The sequence below is a fragment of the Fundulus heteroclitus genome, chromosome 1 (assembly GCF_011125445.2).
Source record: "Fundulus heteroclitus isolate FHET01 chromosome 1, MU-UCD_Fhet_4.1, whole genome shotgun sequence".
In the NCBI taxonomy this organism is placed as follows: Eukaryota; Metazoa; Chordata; class Actinopteri; order Cyprinodontiformes; family Fundulidae; genus Fundulus; species Fundulus heteroclitus.
The window spans coordinates 21,261,074-21,281,596 of NC_046361.1; the positions used below are offsets into that span (position 1 = coordinate 21,261,074).

The 20,523-nt window shown below is 42.2% G+C and overlaps 2 protein-coding genes across 3 annotated transcripts; both read left to right on the forward strand.

The window, feature by feature from the left end:
• Positions 1-1,799, forward strand: dnajc22 (DnaJ (Hsp40) homolog, subfamily C, member 22). Of its 2 annotated transcripts, XM_021318453.2 has the most exons (5): positions 1-61; positions 512-823; positions 953-1,115; positions 1,201-1,493; positions 1,589-1,799. In XM_021318453.2, exons 2-5 carry the CDS (start codon positions 569-571, stop codon positions 1,763-1,765), a joined length of 888 nt encoding a protein of 295 aa, XP_021174128.2. In that variant the 5' UTR covers positions 1-61; positions 512-568; the 3' UTR covers positions 1,766-1,799. The 2 variants fall into 2 exon arrangements, with proteins under 2 accessions (XP_021174128.2, XP_012721911.2); XM_012866457.3 differs by having other exon boundaries at positions 512-1,115.
• Positions 1,800-3,560: 1,761 nt separating this feature from the next.
• ikzf4 (IKAROS family zinc finger 4) lies at positions 3,561-20,055 on the forward strand. The gene is made up of 10 exons (XM_036137736.1): positions 3,561-3,744; positions 3,829-4,541; positions 8,132-8,186; positions 9,386-9,493; positions 9,614-9,913; positions 10,021-10,188; positions 11,797-11,934; positions 12,038-12,169; positions 15,817-16,628; positions 19,486-20,055. The coding sequence occupies exons 2-10, from the start codon at positions 4,515-4,517 to the stop codon at positions 19,510-19,512; spliced, it is 1,767 nt and encodes a 588-aa protein (XP_035993629.1). The 5' UTR covers positions 3,561-3,744; positions 3,829-4,514; the 3' UTR covers positions 19,513-20,055.
• The last annotated feature ends 468 nt before the right edge of the window (positions 20,056-20,523 follow it).

Sequence of the window (20,523 nt, forward strand, 5' to 3'; positions counted from 1 at the left end):
TTCAACTGGGCAAAGCACTGTGAAGGATTTCTCCGGATAAGGATTGGAAATTAAAGACTAAGTAAGTAAAACAGTCTTTATCACACAAACCCAAACGCTAAATATGTAAAACTGACCGATGGGCTTTGTGAAGGGGGAAAGCTGGTTGAAATCTGTTAACTTTTCTGCCTTCTTAGACAGGCGTGTGATATCTTTCTTTTCAACGGCAATCATTTGCGGGGGATAAGTAAAGTTAAATGACAGCAGTACAGACTGTGAGCTAAAACAAATCCTACTTATATAACATATTAATCCAAGCAGGAAAGTGAATCGCAGAGATTAAAAATCACTTTGACTTTTCTACCCAAAACGACACGAGCAGCTGGCAGACCAGATCGGTAAATCACAGCGTGTAACACGACGTGGTTTCAGTGTAGCTCATGTTGGATTAAAAAAAGTAATAAATTCAGTTGGACTAAAAGAAACTAAAAAAAAAACAAAACAAACATAACTTTGTGTCCCTCCGTCGCAGGAACTGACCAAGGATGACCGCTCACTAGGCCGGAATCTGATCCACCGTGGCCACAGCATGGTGAAACGAGTACTGGTAGCCTACGCCCTGTGGGCTGTGGGTGGTCCTCTGGGTCTTCACCATCTCTACTTGGGGAGAGACAGCCATGCTCTGCTGTGGATGCTCACCCTGGGGGGCTTCGGGTTCGGCTGGGCCCGAGAGTTCATACGCATCCCGGCGTACGTCGGCGAGGCCAATCGAGACGCGGAAAAAGAGAGACGACCTCACAGAGAGGGACTCCCACCTGTCAGCCCCGTCAGATTCGCCGGACAGGTGTGTGTCGGGATCTACTTTGGCACGGTGGCTCTGATTGGACTGAACTCCCTCAGCTTCTTTTACTTGATCGTTCTGCCCTTAAGCGTGGGCGCCGGGGTTCACCTGGTGTCCAATGTCGGTCAACAGACCGCAGATCTCCAGAAAACCCTGACTGCCTGTCTCGTGACTTCCCCGATATTCTATGGCAGCTCTCTGTCGCCTCTACCCATAAGCTTGGCTGCTAGCGTCACTGCCTCACAGAACCGCAGGTTCAAACCTCCAATAGCACGCGGCAGCCAGCAGAAATTAGGTGAGCTCAACTAAACATCCAGAATTCTTTATCGAGCTCATAAAAACCCAACTGCATTATTTCCACCCCTCACCTTTTCATTCAGGTCCACGGCTTTACAGGATTGGCTTAGCTTGGCTGGCCTTCTCTGCTCCACTGGGTTACTGTTTTTTCTACAACACAACAGCCACGCTGTATTACCTGTCCGACACAATAGCTGCGCTGCTGGACATTTTCTGGTTCCTGCCTTGGCTCAGGAGCGTGCTGGAGTACTTTCTTTTAATGCCGTACCGTATCCTGTGCGCCCTGACCGGAGGGGGGTACCACGAAGAGGCTTGGAGGAAGGTGCTGGAAATACTGCTGAAAGAGTACACAGAGAGAGAGAAAGAGGCGCTGAAGGTGAGCAGGCTATGAGTGACGGGTTAACGTGCCCATGCGCTGTTTCTGGTTGACTATCTCTTTACAGCCTCTGTGTTTGGATGTTTGTGTTCAAGATATTGTCACTGGAGACAGAAGCATCGCTGGAGGAGATAACCCGGAGCTACAGGGAGCTGGCCAAGACATGGCATCCAGACCACAACCCAAGCAACGAAGCCGAGAAGATGTTCATGGAGGTCCAGGAAGCTTACGACGTCCTGATGCGGTGGCACAAACCCCAGCGATTCAAATAGTGGCACCGCGTTTCTTATAGATTGGCCCCTGCAGAGTTTCTCTAACATCACATGTGTAGAGATGAGCACCGTGTTCATGGACCGCCTCAGTTCCAATAAAAATTTTCAATTGGATTGAGATGGGGAGAGTTTGCAGGACACGTAATTAGGTTGATCTGGATTCCAGAAACAAAGCTTTGAATGCTCTTTGTTTATTTGGAAGACAGATCATGACAAAAAAAAACACTTCACCATCATGAACCCTTTGGGAGCGAGAATGTCTAAAATGTTAATGTAGCATTGGCTGCCATCCAGGCTCATTTACCCGACATGCTGCTCTATATGGTCTGTGCATTTGGAAATTTGGTTGATATTATCAGGCAGTCAGCTTCGCATGTTTCATTGGGATGGCAGTAAACAATTTTCCAACACCATCTTCTTGGCTTATGCAGATTCGCCCTGTTTGCGACCTGGTTTGGATGATCATGTTTGAATCTTCCTGCATGTAAATCTCATTTCATCCAGTCAGTTCCTCTCTGACTCATGTTTATGCACATATGTCTTTGCTTTTATTCTGGCATTTTCTATTGTCAAGGGAGACTGCTTTGAATTTTCTGTCCCAACACTCTGAGGTTTATAGTCTTCCTCAATATTTCCTTTTTTACAACTTTCCCATTTTATTTCTGCTTTATCCAAAATTTAAGAATACATGAATGAGAACAACCAACTTATCTTGCCTTATTTTTGTGATCTGCCTTCCTTCCACAGTCCAAAACCATGCATGTTGTTAAATGTAGATTATAATATGTTTAAGTGTCTATCAATGGCTACTAGGGTCACCTGTCTTCTATTTGGCCTAATGAGGGGCTGGCGACTTGTACTCTGTCTTCTTTAGTATTGACAGGTGGATATATAGGCACCAGCAACCACTATGCAACGTTTGAGTGAGTATAGAAAACGGATGGATGGAAATGTTAATGGAAATAGAAACACGATGACGTGTAATAAGCATGTAAGTATGTATTTTTTATCCAGTGGCGTAACCTTACTTAACTTAACAATTGAAGTATACAACCTTTAGCTTGATTACATTTATTCAGTATTAGTATATATATATATATATATATATATATATATATATGTATATATATATATATATATATATATATATATATATATATATATATATATATATATATATATATATATACTTTTGAGATGTTCTAACAAAGCCATGATGATGCTGATGTTGAGTCAGATGTTTAGCTTTTAAATTAAATAAATTTCTGCTTTTAACATTTTTATTTTATTTTATGTAAAGTGCAACAGCTGACCATCGTCCAAGAGAGTTGTTTCCATGAGATTTTGCCAAGGGTTGTACTTTTGCCCATGAAACTTCGTTTCCACCTGTTTGATTTCGCCAAAAACAACAATGTGCTGCCATCTTGTGGTAAAACTGTAACATTAAGAGAAACAACGTCATCACAATTTTCTTTCCCCCTGCTGTCATTATCGGGCGTTTCAGCAGGTGCCACATGTGTCAACCCATTTATAGGCTAAGTGTTTGCTTGAATTGTAATCACGATGACTGCAAATTAAAAAAAAGAAAGAAAGAAAGATGCTTTCAGACCTTTAGCATTTTGCTGGTCTGCTTGACTGATAGGTCCCGGGACTCACATTGTCAACCGGGCTCCTTTCCTTTCTAATGGTCTGTGTTGATTTACGAAGCCATAAATGTAAATGTTTGTCTCTTATGCGTATCGATGCATTCGACAATCACTGGATCAACAGCTCTGTCTGTATCCCAGCATGGGCCCGGAAGTTGTTTGGGTTTCAGGTGGAAAAAAAAAAAAAGGAAGAAAGAAAGAAAGCAGCAAACACAGAAAGAGGAGAGAGAAGAAGAAGAAGAAAAAAAAAAGATCCAAGGGATGCTGCCGTCGCTGGGGAAAACAAACAGCCAGGCAGACGACTAAAGAGAAGAGCACCGATCAGGCCGCCAGGTAAGGAGGAGGACTCCGCCGCCCATCCGCCGCCGCTTGATCGGAGTGCTTTTTTTTTTTTTTTTTTTTTTTTTTTTTGAATAGTTGCTGCGGGTGAATGCCGTTTGTCGTGTGGTCGGGTGCCATAGCAACGGCTGGTGAGAAACATACAGCCCAGGTCGGTTTGACGCGCTCGGTGTTGGATGACAGCTGCGTTCATGCGGACAATCCGCTCAGTCGCAACTCCTGCCGCCGCCGCCGCCGCCGCGTCTCGCCGCTGTCTGGAGCCGATCGGAGCAACAGAAAAAAACAAAAAAAAAAACAAAACAAAAAAAGAAATCCGCCGAGAGGGCTTTACAACAAGTAGCTGCGGATTCGTCGAGAGCGACAGAGGCATGCCACTCATCTGGAGACACGCATGATTCAGTACACGCTCGACAGCCCGAGGGCCGGGAAGGACTGTAAAGCGAGGGTCGGCGCCGACGCGCGTCCCCCCGCTCTTTATTTCTCTCCTTCTGTCTCACGTTCAGCCGCCGTGGCCCCGGTGCGGCTGGCGCGTCTCCCGGCGGCATCAGCGCCTGTTGCTCCCCATGCGCGGCCAATGCCAGGATATTAATTCTCCCTGAGATGAGCCGTCTCCGCCTCCCTCCCCCTTCGCTCTCCAAAGTCCATGTCCACTGTTGTCATCCATTCCAGCAGCGAGAGGTGCAGCCGCCTTGTACGTCTTGGTCTTTTTTCCCCCCCGTTCCCTTAACGCGAACAGCTCTGTCTGCTCTCAGTGAAAAATAAACATGTTGGCGGCTGTGTCTAAAGACAACGTAAGTCAGCGAGAAAGTGTCTGGTCTTGGTGTATCTATATGTGTGTCACTTGGTTATTGGATAACTGTTTTATGTAACCTGCACTATGTGCCCCTTTATTGTTAATTAGCTACTTGGCAGTGATGCATGAAGTAAATAGGGATAAATTATGAATGAGTAAAAAAATAAATAAATCTGTTTGACATTATCAAATTAAAGGCTGAAAATTAGGACCATCATAATATCATAATACGATCATAATAGCTGTTTAGACTTGATAGCTTTTAAGTTAATGTGATAAGGATTTTTGACCTGATTAGTAGATGTTTAATCAGGATAACTGAATTAAATGTTGAGGGGGAAAGAAAGTTGTGTTCATATGAAGTGTCAGTTTGCTTGATGTTTCCCCTTAAATCTTAAAAAAAAGCCCATTCAAATTGTCACTTAATTTCCTTTTTTTTTTTTTACTGATTATTATTATTATTATTACTTAAGTTAAGTGGAGCACAACTTCTGACTTGAGTAATACCAGGTAATACAATCTTTCTGTAACATAAATATGTAGACAGTTTTCCTAGGCCTTCAGTACATGTTTTTTTGTTTTTACAGTAACAATTCCAGTGAAATCATATAATTATTTATTTTTTAAATGATCATTCCTTTTTTGGTCTTGGAAGATTTCCTTCAATCAAGGTTTTAGCTCCTGCTGGTTCACATGTTGAGCTCCCAAGGTGAATATCTTCACTGAGTACATTTTAAAAGTTGAATAAATAAATAAATAAAAATAAAGTGCACTTGATCAAATTTTAAGTCTGTGCGTTTTACTAAAAAAACGCCCGCAGCCCTTTTTTAGTAAAACACACACACTTAAAACTAAATCTAATTTAGAATTACGAGGCTATTTAAAACTTCAAAGGGTAGCAAACTAGTCCGTGAGCAATGTTTATGTTTGAGTACGCAGTTTAATCAGCTTAATCAATCTTAATACATTTATTTACTTTATGTATGAAAACAGCAAAGAAATAAAAACAAAAAAAAATTGACATCAACTCATCTGGGACTGCTAACAGAAATGTACTATACCTTCCTCCATGTAAAACTCTGAAGAGGATGTTGTTTCACTTTTTTTTTTATTGTCGACAGATTTAAAGAATTTTCTTTTGTTTGGCTGAAAAGCCGTCTTTTAAAACTGCCTTTAAGTACCTATTACCAGCTTGGATTGATGAGCATGCAAGACATTTTTACAGCTGAAACTTGCAAGGGTATGATGGTGTCTACTTATAGCTAATAGACTCAAGCTATTTAACTGGGTTAGCTATTAATGTTGGACTGCTGTGAAAAGGTTTTTGCTCATATTTCTTCTGTGATGATTGATCTGTCACACCTAAATGTTTCAGGTCGTAATACACCAGACTAAATACAAAAAGGGGTTTCACATGATGGTTTCATCTATTAAGGTAATAAAGCTATCCAATACCACCTGCCCCTTTTGTTGATTCAAGGCTTAATTGTGATAAACCCTAATTATTTTTTGTAAAGCCTTATTCAAGTCCCATCGCTCGCCCTGACCACTGTCTGGCTTGAATCATCAGCAAATCATTCAAGTAGAGGTTCGTTGACAGGAAGTAGGCAAAAACCTCTTTAAAAGCAACATATCATGCTCCCATTTAAAGGAATTCAAGAACGGCTCAGAAGCAAAGTCACTGACATCGATCAGTCTGTCACCATAACAAACAGTGGAACAAGGTGGAGGTGGTGTGATGGACTGGGGCCGCTTTGCTGGTTTAGGACCCAGACAACTAGTCATAATTGACGGAAACATCAAGCTTGTTCTCTATCCGAAAATTCTCCAGATGAAACTCTGGCCATGGGGGGATGGACAATATGGACTTTCAAAAAATGATCATGATAATTTGTGGCATTTATTGCGACAAACATTAAAAAGGGATGATTAAAAAGTAAAACAAAAAGTGTCAGTATCATATTTTGGCAATACATCTGTCACTGCATCCAGTCAAACACTGCTCTAAAAGCAAAACCTTACCCATTATCAATCAGGCAGCTTTACTACACCAGCGACATAAAGGGGTCCAATGGCACTGCTAACCATACAAATAATGGCCTTGAGTTAAAGTTTCAAATATATGGATTTAATTGTTTCTCTAATGAAAGCAACATTGGAAACAAATATAGCCCAAACAGAGAAAGTAAAAATCCCAACAACACTGTTGGGCTTCACCAGCATCATCAATTCAAATGTGTCGTCTTCCTGCTAAACCCGAATTCTTATCACCACAACCTAATAACTCCCTGTAATTATGCAGAATGTGTTTTCAGACAGAGATGGAGGCTATAATCACAGATGGAAAACAAACAAACAAACCTAGGGTCCTTAGTGTTAATGAAGCAACCATGTGAACTTGTTGTGTTTCTTACCTGTGGAGTGAAACCGTGGAACAGCCTCAGAGCAGAAATGCAGGAATGTCTGAACATCATCCAGTTTAAAGAAAAAGATTTAAGCATATTTCACTTTAATGGTATTTATTTGAGGAGGTCATGGCTTATTAATATGTCATGTGCTTGTATCTCATGTACTGTATGTATGTTAATGTATGCTTTGTTTTGCTGTGCATGCATTCATGTGTGTGTATGTGTAAAAACACAACATAATGCCAATTGTAAGTTCTTAATGCACTTGTGTTATCTTAAGTTAAAGGCCAATGCGGAATGTTTTAATATAACTATAATGCCTATTGGCTACAGACGGATCCATCAACTTAATGAGACCAGGACAGTTTTGATTTTGAAGCACTGGGGTAGGATTTAAAACTTCTTCCTGCCCCATTTTGAACTAAACCTTGGGCTTTTGTTGTGAGAAGTGCAAAATCTCTGTTGTTATTATATTATTATTATACTTTTTCTGTTTCTTTAACTCTTTTATTTTCTGGTTACGTCTTTTTCATAAAATAACAATCCAAGGGATGATAATTACCCCTCCCTACCAGCCATCAGTTTGTGACCTCAAGTGAAATTTGAATACAGGAATTCCCAATAATCCAAGCATCCACGTTTGATGAGGTCTGATAAAGCCCAGAACTTCATTTTTTTAACCTTTTAAGTACACTGATTGTAAAAAAAAAAAAAAAAAAATCCTCAGCTGACATCATATTTTCCAATTGTTAGGACAAAAGCAAAACCGATCAAATGTTCCACATCAGAAAAATGCTCTTTTTGAGCTTTAACCCCTAACCCCACAAATCTTTTTTCATGTTGGTTTCAACTCCTCCTTTTGAAACTCTTTGCCAGACGTTTTGTATAAATGTCAAGCATCTCATTTTCCTTTGTGAGACAGAAGAGGATCTCCAGAATACTGAGGCAGTCAGACAGATATCAGGTTTCTTTAAAAAGTGTGTTACTTTAGTACATTTTGTTTCAGATAATCGTTACTGAAAGCATAGATTGGTCTGCGGTTGTACCATTCACCAGCTGATTAGCATATTTCATGTTAACAAAACCAAAGGTATCTGTTTTTAACATCTAATATTTCTGGGTATTTTTTTAAAGAAAATTTTATGAATGGAAGCTAATAATGTGTTGTATTTTTTTACAGGCATCTGGTGAGAGAATGAATGCTGATGAATGTAATGGACGCTCATATCCACAAGGTAAATTTAAATATATATTTATTTGTTCAGAAATATATATTGCACTAAAAAAAAGTTTTGCACTCCCTTCAATTTTCTTAAAGTTTACTTATAGGTAAACTTTAAGAAAACTTTAAGAAAATTATAAGTAGCCAAACTTTCTTGTTATCTTTCAAAGTTGTTTTCATTAATAGTTTAAAGAGGTTTCTCTCTTTTTGTTTACAATAAAAAATAGGCATGAGGACAAATGTAAAACAATCAAATGTCCTATCTAAGTTCAAGGATTTATAAAGTCAGACATGAGCTGGACCTGTTTGTTCTGTGAAGTGCCTTAAGATGACACTTGTGGTAAATTAGTGCTATATAAATAAACTGAATTAAGCAAACCTACAGTGGATGGACAGTATTAGAAAGTCTTTAAGAAGTAGGGAAAATTATCCAGGAAAGACTTAACACAGAACTTAAAAGATGCTTTCTTTTTAGGAATCATCTTACCACTGCTAATATGCCAGAAACTATTTTATGTTCATACAAATGTCATTGTTTTGTATTTTCTTTCACATTCTAGAGCCATTCTCTTTTTAACTGGCTATTGTAACAAAGTTAGCAAAGATTAACCATAAATTGGGTCTTTGCAAAGTTGCTTGTTATACTTTTAAGACTTTTCTTGAGCGAAAAAGTGCATTCTGTTCATATAGTATTTTTAGAATCAAATACAAAAAAATTACAAAGTAAATAGAAAATAAAACATCATTAACAAGTCCAAACACTAATTGAACTATACATATAAATAAGAAGAATTAGAAATGGATATTTTTTTAAATATTCAAGACCAAAGGAAGCCCAATCCAAGTCCAGTGGTTCCCACTTAATCATGTGGTTCCCACTTAATCCCACTTAATCATGTGGTTCCCACTTAATCATGTCTAAATGATTTATAGATCAAGCTGACAACAACAACAACAAAAATACTTTTCCCTAAAAATGGTCAGGTTCAAACTAAATAGAATTAGAAACACAGCAAATGATCTATTATTCATTTAAATACTTTGAAAGGCCTTTTTATAAAAGTAAGAACGTTCTGTGATTTGGCTCCTTGGAAGAAAAATAACATAATAGATTTATTCTATGAATACAATTTCACATAAAGGACATTTTTTCTGCAGATGTGCACTTTGCCATTTTAAGGATCACTTTATGAAGATGTATTTGTGTTGTAGGTAATGGAGGCGATTCATTGGCAGAACAGGATTTTTATGCTGGGTTGCGGGCCACTTCTGCAAGATCTCCTAACAGCCAGCAGTCCTCGCCACACCGCTCCCTAAGTGGTCAGCCAATATACCAATTTCAATGATTTCAACCTTACAGTGCATGTCGCATTTTTTAGTTCAAAGCATGTATTCAAGTAAATGTATTTTCCTCTACTTTCAATTCTACAAAAAAAAAAGACTCCATTAAGGTTGAGCTGTGCAGCGATGAAGAGTCTTCAGGTGCCCGACAGTCTGAGAACAAAGACGCCGTGAGGAGCGACGGTGGGAGAGATGACAAAGTGGGCCCTGCCGAGGAAGGAGGCGCCGCGTTTGCCGGACCGGGAGGAGACGCGGGAAACATTTACAATGAGATGGCCACTCCTAACTCTGCCTCGCCCGGCCCTATCCGGCTGCCCAACGGGAAGCTGCAGTGTGAGGTGTGCGGGATGGTCTGCATCGGACCCAACGTGCTGATGGTCCACAAGCGCAGCCACACAGGTGAGAAACGGGCCAGCGACCGCGGACGCTCGTCACCAATGCCGCGCGGATATTAGCACATAATAAATGACTTAATGAAGCCCAAACGTCCATGCGCGCGTCTGCAGGTGAGCGTCCGTTTCAGTGCAACCAGTGCGGGGCCTCCTTCACCCAGAAGGGCAACCTGCTGCGCCACATCAAACTTCATTCAGGAGAAAAGCCTTTCAAGTGTCCCGTTTGCAACTATGCCTGCCGTCGGAGAGACGCTCTCGCCGGTCATCTGCGCACTCACGCAGGTAATTCTTCTGATCGTAATACAAGCCTGGCCTAGAAACATAATGGCTTTCAAGTGCCATATCCACACTTGGGCCAGAATCAGCCTGTGGCTAATTGGTATATTTGGCTTTAAGAGCGGCACAATACCTAATTTGTGAACCATCCATTAGGTGTGTTTTTAAAACTATCCACAGAGTCAGGATGAAAAGGTTTCAAAGGCAAAGTGTTTCGCTGCTTCGGTGTCTTCTGAAAGAATTCATAAAGCAGCACACGGTGGAAAGAAAAGGAGCCACCGTGCTAAGATCAGTCAAAAGCTTAGCCTGCGTTAGTATTCACCTCCCAAGACTTTTTACGACCATCTTTCACTGCAATCACAGCTGCAGGTTTTTTTGTGGCTATGCCTCTACCAGCTTTTCAAGTAGAGGCTGACATTATTGTCGGATTGGATGACAGATTCTCAGCTGATTTAGGTCTGGACTGAGCCACTTTAATCTAAACCAGCGGTCTCGAACTCCAGTCCTAAATGGTCGGTGACCTGCGGATTTAAACGTTGTAGCTCTGGTTGTGTGTTTAAGGGTTGCTGTCCTAGTGGGAGGTAGACGTCCGTTCCAGTCTCGAGTCTGTGGCAACCTTCCACAGGTTTTTCCGGCATTGTCATCTCGTCCTTCCAAAAGAAAAGCATCCCCGCACCTTGATGCTTTCACCACCATGTTTTATAGTGAGAATGGCGTGTTTCAGGGTTAGCTGTGGCAAAAAGCAAACTGGACTTTTCAACAATCTCCTTTTTCGATGCCAGACTTTCATCAGATTTTTGGTGTGCATGACTAATTGTCATCCTGTCAGCCGTTTTTCCTACCTAAACTCTGGAAGGCTGGTCTTTGCACTGGATTATATTTCAGGGCATCAGAGTAAAGGAGGCTGAACACAAATGCACATAATGCCTTTCAGATTTTGGTTTTTACAATGTACCACGATCCTTCCCCTTTACACCTTGTTCCCCTTTGTAGTGAACGTAATGGATGCTGATGTTCATTTCAAATATGAGAGCACTAAAAGTGGTCCAATTCAAATTTCCTTTGAAACTCAAAGGAAGTAGGTCTTCATTACAATTTTCTGTAACAAAGAAAAAAAAATGTAGAAAAAAAACGTGACATTTAGCAGATTTAAAAACAGGAAGTCATGTGTGTGTGTGTGTGTGTTTTTTCAATTTTTGAGCCCATACATGTGAACAGCAGGTGTTCAGATAGAGCGTTGATACAGTCGGTCTGGATGTGATCGGGTCGAGCAGGTTCATTTACAGAGAAACGATCACTGCGAACTGGATTTCGGCGAATTGACGTCAGCGCTTCCGACGGCTTACCAGACTGGAGCGTTGCGGTGACGGGGTTAGGCGTTTTCTTTACCGTCACTTTCTGGTTTCAAAAATCAATTTCAGGAATTCCTAATCAGAGGGAAAATCCAGTCTCACAAGCCACGCCGTTAGTGTGAATTCTTCTGTAAAATCCCCTCCAATGAACAAATGCATTAAATCTCTCACTTTCTATGGCGTGAATAGTCCCTTATGGATCGGGGAAATTATGCCTCTGGTTCTACAGACAGTCATTAAAAAGCTTTTCCTCTGATTTCAGTTTCTTCTCCGACGGTGGGAAAGCCTTTCAAGTGCAGCTACTGCAGTCGCAGCTATAAGCAACAGAGCACACTGGAGGAACATCTGGAGCGCTGCCATAGTTACATGAAGACTCTGGACTCTGCACAGATGCCACCGGGTAACACCACCGCACGGAGATGAAACCCAGACCCTGAATGAATTAACTTCCGTATGAGGCCATTTGTCAGTGTTATTAAGTTTGGGGTTCTCCCCCTGTGAAGGCGAAGAGTCGGTGAATCTGGAGGCCATCAATAAACCTGCGCTGCAGCCGTCCAACGAGAAAAGGCCGTTTGTGGACAGACTGACTGTCAGCATAACCAAACGCAAGAGGTCGACGCCACAGAAGTTTTTGGGTGAGTTGGTTCGAAGCTAGAGCAGCCTGTATTTACATACACCGATTAAACGCACGGATATCATATTAAAGGGGATCTATTATGCTTCTACTTAAACAAGTTACAACGGGTCTGCAGGCTATACAACACATGTTCATTACATTTTGTGCACAAAATCATTTTCAGATAATGAGATTTCCCCTCCTCAGTTCTGCCTATTTTGAGCTCCTTTCGGAACGAGCTGTTTTCAGGGCTCTGTCGCATTTGTGCAAGTTAAGGCCCATTCATACCTCACGTAAAAGACGGATACGGATACGGATACGGATACGTGTGGAGTGTTTCATACGTTCTAACCGTCGATTTCGTCTGTATTTTGACACGAAAATTGGGAGCTTACGATTACGGACGAAACGGATCAATACGGAGCAATACTACCGGGGCGCTATTGAGTTTGTAGTACAAAATGTCAACAAAATCACGAAGAAGGTTATAATTCTGGGCTTTAAACAATGGCGGGATTCGAGGAACGACTTGCGGAGCTTGTCCGCAACTATCCACACATATATGATGTGTCGTGTCCGGGGCACAGGGACAAACAAAAAAGTTTACTTACGGAGCAAATACAACAAAATCACATCTTGGACCGTCGCCATGTTTGATCAGTGACGAATTATTGGCGTCCAGCACTGCCACCTAGAGGAAATATTGGTTATTGCACACCTCGACGGACGGAGGTATGAAGGAGTCAACGGATAGAAAGTACGGACAGAAATACGGACGTGTAGGCCAAACGTAGGGTATGAATGGGCCTTAAGCTGTAGCTGGCCGCGCCCCCTAACTCAATGTTTACACCCGTACTTTGTACACGTGAAAATGGCTGCCAACAGATGCACAATGGTACAGCTGTACGTCTTTGACCCTGAGTCAGAGCAGGAAGAAGTGGATTGTTTCCAAATGGACACATGGTTACTTATCAGTAGCCCGTAGTCAGGGTTAGCTTGTGCTAAATAGCAAACCATGTTCCTGCCGAACAGACATTTTTACTGCGCCTACAGCTGTAAAACTATCTGATGAAGTGGGTGGAGCTCACCTGGGTTGCTAGGTGAGGGGCAGTGCCCGCCGATTGAGAAGTAACAATCGGGAGGTTTTTGAAACGGCCGGCCCATTTTCCATACACCAACTAAACATTTACTTATTGCCAAAAAGGAAAACGGCCGATTGGACTGTTCCAAGAAGCAGTAGAGACCCAAGTGGAAGTACAAAAAAACATGCAAAAAGGTCTTAATTTACTTTTCATGATGCAATCAAAGAGTTCACAAAAACTACTTTTATTCATTTTAAAAACAATGACCATAACTGGTTTACATGAATTGTGTTTTTTCCCTAGTCCGACAGGGGTCATAACTGTACATATGGGCTCAAACATATGCATACACCCCAAAATAAAAATATAATAACAAGCATATAGCTTAGTTCTGACTTAATATTTGGTGACTCTTCTTGACAGAAAAGGAAGAGCCCATTTAAGCTGGTTTCCTGCTACAGACCTGGCTTTAAAGCACAGACCACACATTTAAAATGGGGCTCAGCTCAGGACTGGTTTAGAAACTATGAAAGCCTCCTTTATCTTATCCAAAATCAGTTTTGATGTGTGTTTTATATCATCCTATTAATTGGAACAATCACTTTATGTACCATACTGCTGTTTGTCTGAAGTGAAGCTGTATAATTTATATGTAGTGCTCCTCCTTTATTATTTCAATCCCTTTGATGGATAGATCAGTATTATTGGTTGGGAAATAGGCCCGCAGCATAATGATGCCACCACCAAGCACACTCTTTGCCTTCAGGATCTACCGCTCAATCTTTTTGTCTCCGCTGACGATAAAACTTTTCTCCAGGAGAGATTCGGCTTGCCCATCTAGGCAGCTGTACTGTAGACGTCCCTTAAACTTGGTGGTGTTTATTTTGTAACCTCTTCTCTTCTTTCTCTATCAGCCGTCTTTCATTCTGTGTTGATGTTTAATGGGCTCTACTGTAGACGGTGACAGTGGTGTCCAAGCACTTTCTAATTTATGATCAGCTTCAGCCTCGGTCGCTGTTGGGCTGATCATGACCCTTCTAACCAATTTCCTCTCCACAGAGGTGACTGAGCCTAAGAACACTATAGCAGCTGTCAAGCATGGTGGCGGCAGCATCATGCTAAGGATTTGTTTCACTGCCAGTGGACTTGGTGTATCGTAAAAAAGTGTATCAACCAAAAAAGAAGTAGGACTGCCTCGCTTCAAATCGACAGCTTAGATGGAGCCTGAACACAGTTGGGTGTTCCAAAATTACCTGACTCCGCCAGATGTATTTGCTCTGCATATTCATCTGGAAACCTTCCGTTGAAGTAATTTTGGGAAGGGGCGAAAATACTGGTTAGCTGATTGGCCTATGTTGGTGATAGACGGGCCAAATGAACCAATCAGATTCGTCGTCACTCTGTTACGAGCGACGACGAAAACACAACCACAAGCCAAGCTACTCTTGCTGCTGCAGGTAAAGGCTCGTTAGCTCAGCAAAGAAATACTCTGTAATTCCGATAAAACTTGCTCGATAGCCGCGCTAACGCTAGTTTCATCGGCTGAAGCCGCCATGTTCTTTAGACTGAACTGCCGCGCTTCTCGTTGCGTCACACCTCAACCCGCCTCAAAGCCAACGCTGATTGGACGTTCGTTTGGTGAACGGCTCCAAATTTTCTTTAACGGAAAGTAGCCAGACTGATCTGCGAGTGAAACCTTGAAAGCTCGCGAGATCAGGATGGTCTCACGAGGCTAGTTCCAAAAAGGACAAATGTCAAAAACTTTGCTTCTGAAACGGCTAAATCCGTTAAGCTTCCTGAAAAACGTGGGGCTACGCTTCAAAGCAGGGTCCATGCCAGGAAGCCAACTAATTTAACAGGAGCCTGTCGACTCTGATAGGAAGAGAGGCCAACTATACAGCCAGAGTTAAGACAGGACGACATGTTTGCGACTTCTTTGTTCCTTGGAAGACATTTAGCTGCAGTCGAACCTTATGGAAAACATGTGTGTGTCATACTACTGCTGAATATTTCAGGATTATCCCTCGTTTTCTTGAGTCTTTTCTCCCTTTGCTGTTGCACAGTGTCACCACCACGGGCCATAACCTTTAGCATCTCAGCCACTAAAAATAAACAGCAGTTGTTGGCGGTAAGGGTAGTTGAAGTCCACTCAGCTGCCCATATAAAATAATAATACACAGCGCCTGAATGCATGATACTTTACATATAATATGCTCTTAAATATTGTGGATTGGAAATATAAGACATTAGAGGACATACACTGGGCTAAATGAGGGATTGCTGCAAAGCCATGTACAATGCAGACGACTCTCCCTGCGGCTCTACGCTTCTCCAGGAGTGAATGCTGCTTGTCGAGATTTTGAAGCAATCAACTTATCAATCCCTTATATAGGAAATTTTTGACCAATCTGTATAATATGATTGATTTTGACTTTGTAAAGTGCCTCGAGATGACATGTTACATGAATTGGCGCTATATAAATAAAATTTAATTGAATTGAATTTAATTAAATCATCAAATATGGTCACTCTATGGGAAATTCGTCCATAAATAGCATTTATTGGTGATGTGCTTCTTTTGCAGGAGAGAAGCACATGCACCTTGAACCACCAGAAGCACCTTACGAACTGTCCTCTGGCTCTGAAAAGGAAGGGGATCTCCTGAGCTCCCATTCTGCCGGAGACCCGTCCGGTCTGGTCAGCTCTCACCTCCACTTTGCGAGAGGCAAAGCCGAGAACCACGAGCCGCCCTCGCTGCCTCAGCTCCACGCCGGCTTCATGACGGACCTGCGGACCGCTGTGGGTGCTCTCAACAGCGGCGCGGCTCCTCAGGGCCCCCGGGCCCACAGCGGAGTCGGGCTCGCGGCGATTCCGCTGGGCCTCCTCGGGCGGGACGCCGGCGAAGGCCGTGACGAGCATCCCTCGGCCCACAGCCACACCGCCTCGCCCAACGGCTGCCCCGACTCCACGGACACAGAGAGCACGGCGGAGGAGCAGAGCACAAGGGCTACGGCCCCTACGAGTACCTCCAACAACCATCACCTCCACTACCTGACCCCAGCACTGCCCCGCGCCCATCCCACCGCCAGCCCCAGCCAGGCCAAAGACTCGGACGCAGAGTGGGACAGAGGGGGTCCGGCGCCTCCGGGCGTCGTAAAAAGGAACCCGGGCTCGCCTCGCTCGTCCAGAAACAGTTGGCAGGTGTTAGACAGGGCCGGCAGGCCCGTGCGCTCCTTCTACTGCCGGCACTGCTGCATCCTCTTCCTCGACCACGTCATGTACACCATCCACATGGGCTGCCACGGCTTCCGCCAGCCGTTCGAGTGCAACATCTGCGGCCACCCCAGCCAGGACCGCTACGAGTTCTCCTCTCACATCAGCCGCGGAGAGCACCAGGTGGGCTGAGGACAGGCGGTCGCACGGTTACGTAAAATGGGCGGGGGGGGGGGCGGGCTCATGTTTGTTCTGCACCAGATCAGCTTTAGATCCCTAGTTTAAGTCGAGTGAATCCCGAGCTTACTGCGGGTGGTATGTCCGACGTGGCACAGGTGAGTGAAAAATGGTTTTAACGCATTAGTTAGATTAGTTTAGACAAATTCAATTATGTAACTGATTGCACTCCCTTATCAAATCACTTGGCAAACTGTAGGTTTTGCCTCAGAAGTGCCTTCATTGGGGATTTCCTCTGAACACACACACACACACACACACACTCTAACGCCACGCAAACACACTCCCACACTAAAGAAACAGCGGAGAACTGGGGCTCGAGAAACCCGACTAGCCATCCCATTCCTCTGTGATTCCCGAGGCGATCGCATCCAAGAGGCCACGTTGACGTGCAGTCGCTGAAAGCATTTAAACACTTATCAAAAATATAATTTACTCCGCGCGCACCAAGAGCTTTCGCTTCAAGTGGCTGAGGAAGGCGCTTAGTGTGTCAGCGGAGCTATGTATGCACCGAGAGCTGTGTGCCTCTTAGTGTGGGAGTGTTTTTTTTTTTTTTTTGTCACAGACGAAGCACAGACGTGGATTGCCTTAACTCTTACAGTGGTAGCTGTTGTAGGAACACATGTAGTTTACAGCAGAGTTCAGCAGGGTGCGAGGCAGGCATGGGCCGGTGTGAGGTTTCCACAGTCTCGTTTGGAAAAAAATACCGGGGGTTTCGTGGCGTTTCGGCGTTTACGAAGACGTTCTAAGATGCGTTGTGTGAAAAGGTTTCAATTCTTTGCTTTGAAACAGATAAGCAACAATTATTCCTACAGCTGCTAAGGTGAAATATTAATTATTACAGTTGTAATAACGTTATCTGAACCATTGGTTTATTTATTTAGTTAGTTATTTAAATAAACACTTGCAAAATCAGTGTTACTTTTCAGTACAGTTGATGTCCTTCCTGAGAGCCGGCAGAACATTTTCTCCTTTTGGCCCCCTGCTTTTCATTGGGTACCACTGAACTACAACAGGCTTATTATTCCCTGGTTCATTCGGTTCTGAAGGAGGGTTTCTTGCATGGTGTTTAAAAGGCATTAAAAAAAAGGATCTTTAATTCGGTCGTCTCAGTTTAAAAATTTCAAAAAGTCTTAAATAGATTTTCCATCACATCTCTTTACATGTGGCCACATCTTCGATTTCTACGCTTTCCCGTCTTTTCCTTCTTTTAACCGCCCACCATTTAGCGATTCACTGAAACGTGTGAAAACAAATCTGTGCATGAAGCCGTCTTATTGCGGTGATTTTTGGGAATTAAAACCTCGACAGTCTTGTTACCAGCTCCTTATTTAACAGGATCCAGCTTAAATAACGTAGATTTCCTTAGCTGTCTAGAATATATTGTCCAGAGCCACTGCGATGCTTGCTGTGTAGGCTGGTGTGTAAAAGGCATTTAAATTAGGTGAAGCAGCTGACTCACACGCCAGAGCCATAAAAACCCAAACCCCTCCTTCTTGTCCTGCTACTAATCAATAAAGGCCACTTGTGCTACAAAGCTGTTATTTAAAAATAAAGCATATGTTGAAAAAGTCATATTTAACTGACTTAAGTAAAAAACGATTAAGTGATTCTTGTAGATCTTAGATTTAATTAACAATCGTCTTAAAGAGAAACACCGTTACTTTCTTCTCTAATCTGCAGATTACTATTTCATCCTGTCCGACTTCCATTTGGTAACTGTAAAGAAAAAATCCTATGTAATTTAACCCAACTACCTATCAGGGGGAGTTTTTAATTTTAAAGTTAAGTGGATTACGGAGGGAAATGCTCATAAAAGCAGCTCAAATCGCCAGTATAGTTGATTAAGTTGTACATCATTGTCTGAAGACTTTATGTAAGATTCTTTTTCCATTTATTCTGACTCTGACACTCACCTTGTCCCACCGACTCATAAAACATGACAGATTCTGACCCCGGCGTAGAATAGAAATAGACATTACTTATTGCGATCGCATAACTATATTTTCTCAAAGACAGGGAGTAGGTCATATGGCAAATTACGTTTTTTTAAAAGCTGGTACGAAACATACAGACGCGTGTACAGCATTGAATGTATCATTTCATACCAGAAAAATTTGGGTATCAAATGACCAAAACTGCTTAGATACGAAATGGTGATGGGGCGAAATGTAGTTTTAAAAGGGCAGTTGCCTTAAAAAGTGAGCTGCGTGTATTTGTCCTCGTTATTTATGAGTGAAAATATTTTAAGACTATCAAATTTATCGTTGTTGTGAGCGAGGGGGGGGGGGGGCAATGCCGGTGCCTTTTTTTTTTTTTTAGCAAGCTGACCTGCAGTAGGCAAACAAGTGGGGGAGGGGATGGCTATTTAACGATTTGTACTGACGGTCAATCCCAACCATTTCTCTGGGATGTCATTAAAAGGACTTTAAACCGTGGAACCAGTACGACATAAAATGTTAGCGCTTTTGAAACCGTAAATCTCGGCACCGAAAACCCGGCCCATGCCTAGCGCAAAGCCGACTGCGTGGGACAAGAGCCTCAGGATGAAGCTAATTCATTGAGTAAAATTAGAACGAAGTAGTTTTTATTTTATTTTATTTTATTTCATTTTATTCTTTTTAAGGATTTCAAAGGGAGTTTTAGGATGCTGGTGCAGATCAGACCATGAGCTTTGTCGTTTATAAAAGAGCCTCATTGAACGGACCCAGGGTGCTCTACCTCTCTGCGGGATTGCACTTTTTAGACTAGGTTACCTGCTTATATATGAACGTCTTTACCGAAGCACTTCACTGCTTTACAGCCTCGCTGCGACGAAACACAACAGTGATGTTAACCGACCATCTGATTTTTACGAGGTGTGTTTTCACTGGAGCCGGCCTTCTGCACCTTGGTTTGGGGACCGGGTGAGGGTGAGCCGTCAGCTCGCCTTTTCCACGGTCCCTTCGTGGGTTTTGCACTCAGCAGCCGCAGCTGGGATTTTAAGCAGGTTCCACGATGTAAGGGATTTCAGAGATTATTTAAAAGAGGAATTATTAGCAAATCAGTTTGGATCTCTTCTGTTATTATCTCACTTGTGACTATCTACTTTTAGTGTTGTTTGTTTCTGCCTTGGTGTATTTAATCAGCTATATTCCAAATCTTATCCAGCATATTCCTCAAAGTCCATGAAATGTTACCTCCTGCTTCTTTATAGCACCCAAATACCTTATTGCTACAAGTGTGGTGAATGATTTGATGATGTTAACATCGGGAACATGAATGAAACCAAACTCAGTATTCTTACTTATTATCGTTGGTTTGCTGCTTTATAGTTTAACTCGAGTTTCTTTTACTAGCAAGCAAAATGTACTTGACAACAGTTTAATATATATATATATATATATATATATATATATATATATATATATATATATATATATATATATATATATATATATATATATATATATATATAATGCACTTGGGTTTGATATGAATGCGTGGGCGTGTGTTTGTGTGTGTGAATGGACTACAGCATGGGTGCTTGTCATTTTTCTGCTTTTACCTGAATTGTGAATTATTTTTGAAATGTGAAGTGAAAACGAGGCATGGGTTTTTATTTGTCCCCTCCTCGCGTTGACTTAATGTCTACAACAACAACAAAAACACACACCTTTGTGAAGGATGTAACATAACAAAAACACTTTTACCTCAAATGTTTTAAGATGTACAACTGCCTCATTAGTTCAATAAAACAAAAAGGAAGAAGAAAAAAAAACAAAAGGATTAAAAAAAAAAAAGGTTATGTCGCTTTCCAAGATGTTCTTGCGGTTACAGATTGCGTGCTCCTTGATATTTT